The 2,938-nt window shown below is 36.8% G+C and overlaps 1 protein-coding gene across 1 annotated transcript; it reads left to right on the forward strand.

The window, feature by feature from the left end:
* Window positions 1-1,805: 1,805 nt before the first annotated feature.
* LOC131428776 (uncharacterized) lies at window positions 1,806-2,584 on the forward strand. The gene is made up of 2 exons (XM_058592822.1): window positions 1,806-2,180; window positions 2,251-2,584. The coding sequence occupies exons 1-2, from the start codon at window positions 1,806-1,808 to the stop codon at window positions 2,491-2,493; spliced, it is 618 nt and encodes a 205-aa protein (XP_058448805.1). The 3' UTR covers window positions 2,494-2,584.
* The last annotated feature ends 354 nt before the right edge of the window (window positions 2,585-2,938 follow it).

The following is a 2,938-nucleotide window of genomic DNA, read 5'->3' on the forward strand; positions in this document are numbered from 1 at the left end:
GGACCGTGTCATTCCAAATACTTCTAATCATTCCCATCAACACAAAATAGCAGCATTCAACCATATGATTCACATAATATTCTAATTGCCCTAAGAAAAAAAGGTGCAATAAAAGAGAAAAACTTTATTTTCGAAATTGGAAAGTTCAATGGATATTCAGAGCATACAATTCGAACCATCTTCGATAAAAAATTAAAAACAATCACTTACAGAACTACTTGTAGAAATTATTGCGAAATAAAATACCTTTAATTTAACTCGTGAAAGGCAATGGATATGGAAGGTTGTTGTAAAACTATTTATTTTTCCCGGAGAACTGCTTTTTAACAAAAATGTTTAGTTTTGTTAATTTCGTGTAGAGCGATATAATACAAATGCATTGAAGTAGCTAACTTCTTTTATTAGGGAATTGCAATCTACATTCATAAAATGTAAACAATTTTCCATCAAACATTGATGAAAAATTGATCAAAACTGATATTTTATCCAAAAAGTCAAGGCCAACATTCGTTTTAGAACAAATTATTGAAAGAAAAGATTATTTCAAACTTGGTATACACAGAAAGAAATAATGAAATTTACACGACCTGTAAATCAATAGTAACATGGAATAGACATGGGTTGAATTGAAATTTTGATTGAAAACTTCCATCGGTGTAAATCGGATTGCATTGAATTTTCAATGAATATAACCGTATATTTCAATTAACGCTTAGTTTGCGATTAAATTATATTGAAACCTACAGAATTGCAAAGTAATTTTATGTTTAACTACCTGCTCCAAATATGTGCATGAAAATAGATGTAAATTCACAAAATATTTTTATCTGTGTACATTTTATCCTTATACCGAACAGACAGTAAACTTTTTGCTGATCATTTCAGTAATAACTGACGTTTGTCAAATTTGAGATTACCGCAATTCGCCGATTTGCGTTTGTTTACCGAGTACTCGGCGGTGCAAATCTCGGCAATGATTTTACCGAGACTCACAGAGAAAAAATAGTGTGTAAGTGCCAAGCACAATTAATTGGAAACCACTCCATTGCATGATGTTATAGGCCAATTATGCTCTATTAAACATTAACAATATTCTGATCTTAGAAATAACAGACCTTTGTTGAAAAGGATAAAGATTGAGCATTGTGCCTAGCAGGTTTCGGGCATTATCACGGAACAATAATTCGCTTAGGTTGTGCGGACTATCTAATATTAAGTTATTTCTGCCAATTCTCGAAATAGTTAAGTTGGATTTCTTGAACACATTTTCCAGTTTGAAAAGGCTATTGAACCAATACGTTCAATATGTGTTCAAGCAGTTTGAAGAGGAAGTAACGTAAAGATTTATGTTTTACACGGTACATCGCCGTACCAAACCTGCTAGTAAGCGAAGACCAACAGACAGAGATGACAAAACCCCTTCTGAACCAAACTTCACGCTGCGATTTGTCATAATTTCGTCAATTTCACGCATGTTGCACCTGCATTGCGTATCGTTGCCTAGAGTGCATGTTTGACGGAACATTTCCCCTTTCATGCTGTGTTTCTCTCTCTAATTTGACGAAATTGTTTGCAGACACTGGAAATCAAATTTGTGAATAGTTTCACGGGAACCGAGTTTTCTTCCTTTTCTTAGAGCGGATGGTTAGCTGAACCGTGACATGTCAGCGAGTTTCGGTTGATGCGATCGAAAGTAAAATGTTTCTGCTGTTTGAAGCCGTTGGTTAGTTTCTGCTGGAACGTTGACATCACTAGACTTACGTTATCAAGAATCGCAAAACTAGTTTTCGCTACCCATCATCATCATGGCAGAGCATCTTCTGCAACGCTTTGCTAACATGGGAAGTTCCACTACAGCCGGACCGCCTTCTTCAATGGCGACTCTTAACCAGCGAGTTCATCATGAACCCTTTGTCAAATATCCGGTGTATGGTCCCGGTTCCGGGCCGGACGTTTACGAAGAGGACGGAGACTTCTGGCATGGTGGAAGTAGCCCTGGATTCTTCCCCGGCGGTCCCCCTGTACCGCCACCCTTTCCATTTCGAGTTCCCCATGCCAAGTTCGGCAAGCCCCGCTTCAAAGGAGCATCGGTGGCGGTATTAACCTTTATCGGGTTTTTATTCTTTCTCAGTGTACTGCAGAATTATATCCGGGACTATTCAACGAACAACACACCAACGGTGAGTAAACGATGCATTCCATCGGAAAACGCAACCGCACCAATTTGTCAAGCTTTTCAATTCTAAAAAGGTCATCGTTCTCTCATCCGGAGCTACCAAAGAGAACCAGCAGCAGTATCCTTTTCTGCAAAAAACCGATTCGCACCTGAGCGAGGAAGAACCAGATCATCAGTACCTGAATTACAAGAAGACCTCGGCTCACGGCAAACGCCCGAAAAATCAGAAACGACACTCGCCGTTGGATGTTGCACCTGAAGTTCCATCGAAGCAGACGTCGTTTTCCGATCTGATCAGTGTCAGTGATCTGAAGTAGAAGTTAAATTTATATGCATGTCTGCTTTTCTAGTTCAAAAATTGGGTTCGTTTTGGCAGATGAAATTTAAACGATTGTTATAAATTGACATGTGAGGTTTTACAAACTATGGTTGAGTCAATCCAGAAAGTTTAGTGTCACAAATTCAACAAAAAATGTATCAGAATATTCAATCTTTTATTTTACGATTTTCGCTGTGTAGAGTAAATTATTTATAGACCATGATTTTCAAAATGTAAATTTCGAATAGTTGGATGATAAACTGATATTTATATTCCTGAGTAGAAAAAATAATTTTTGGTTTAAGCCACCATATTTCTTCTCCCTAAAGAAAATTGGAATAGCAGGTCATATTTTAAATAATAGAATGATTTATTTATTTGTGCGTTTTTACGGTTAGATAAATTTGTAGAATATTTCAAAATAAACAAAACAAAACTACGAT

This window comes from Malaya genurostris, chromosome 1 (assembly GCF_030247185.1).
Source record: "Malaya genurostris strain Urasoe2022 chromosome 1, Malgen_1.1, whole genome shotgun sequence".
NCBI lineage: Eukaryota > Metazoa > Arthropoda > Insecta > Diptera > Culicidae > Malaya > Malaya genurostris.

Coding starts and splice junctions, on each gene's coding strand:
- LOC131428776 (XM_058592822.1), top strand. CDS start 1,806: ATGGCAGAGCATCTTCTGCAACGCTTTGCTAACATGGGAAGTTCCACT. Junction 2,181..2,250: donor CAACGAACAACACACCAACG/GTGAGTAAACGA, acceptor AATTCTAAAAAG/GTCATCGTTCTCTCATCCGG.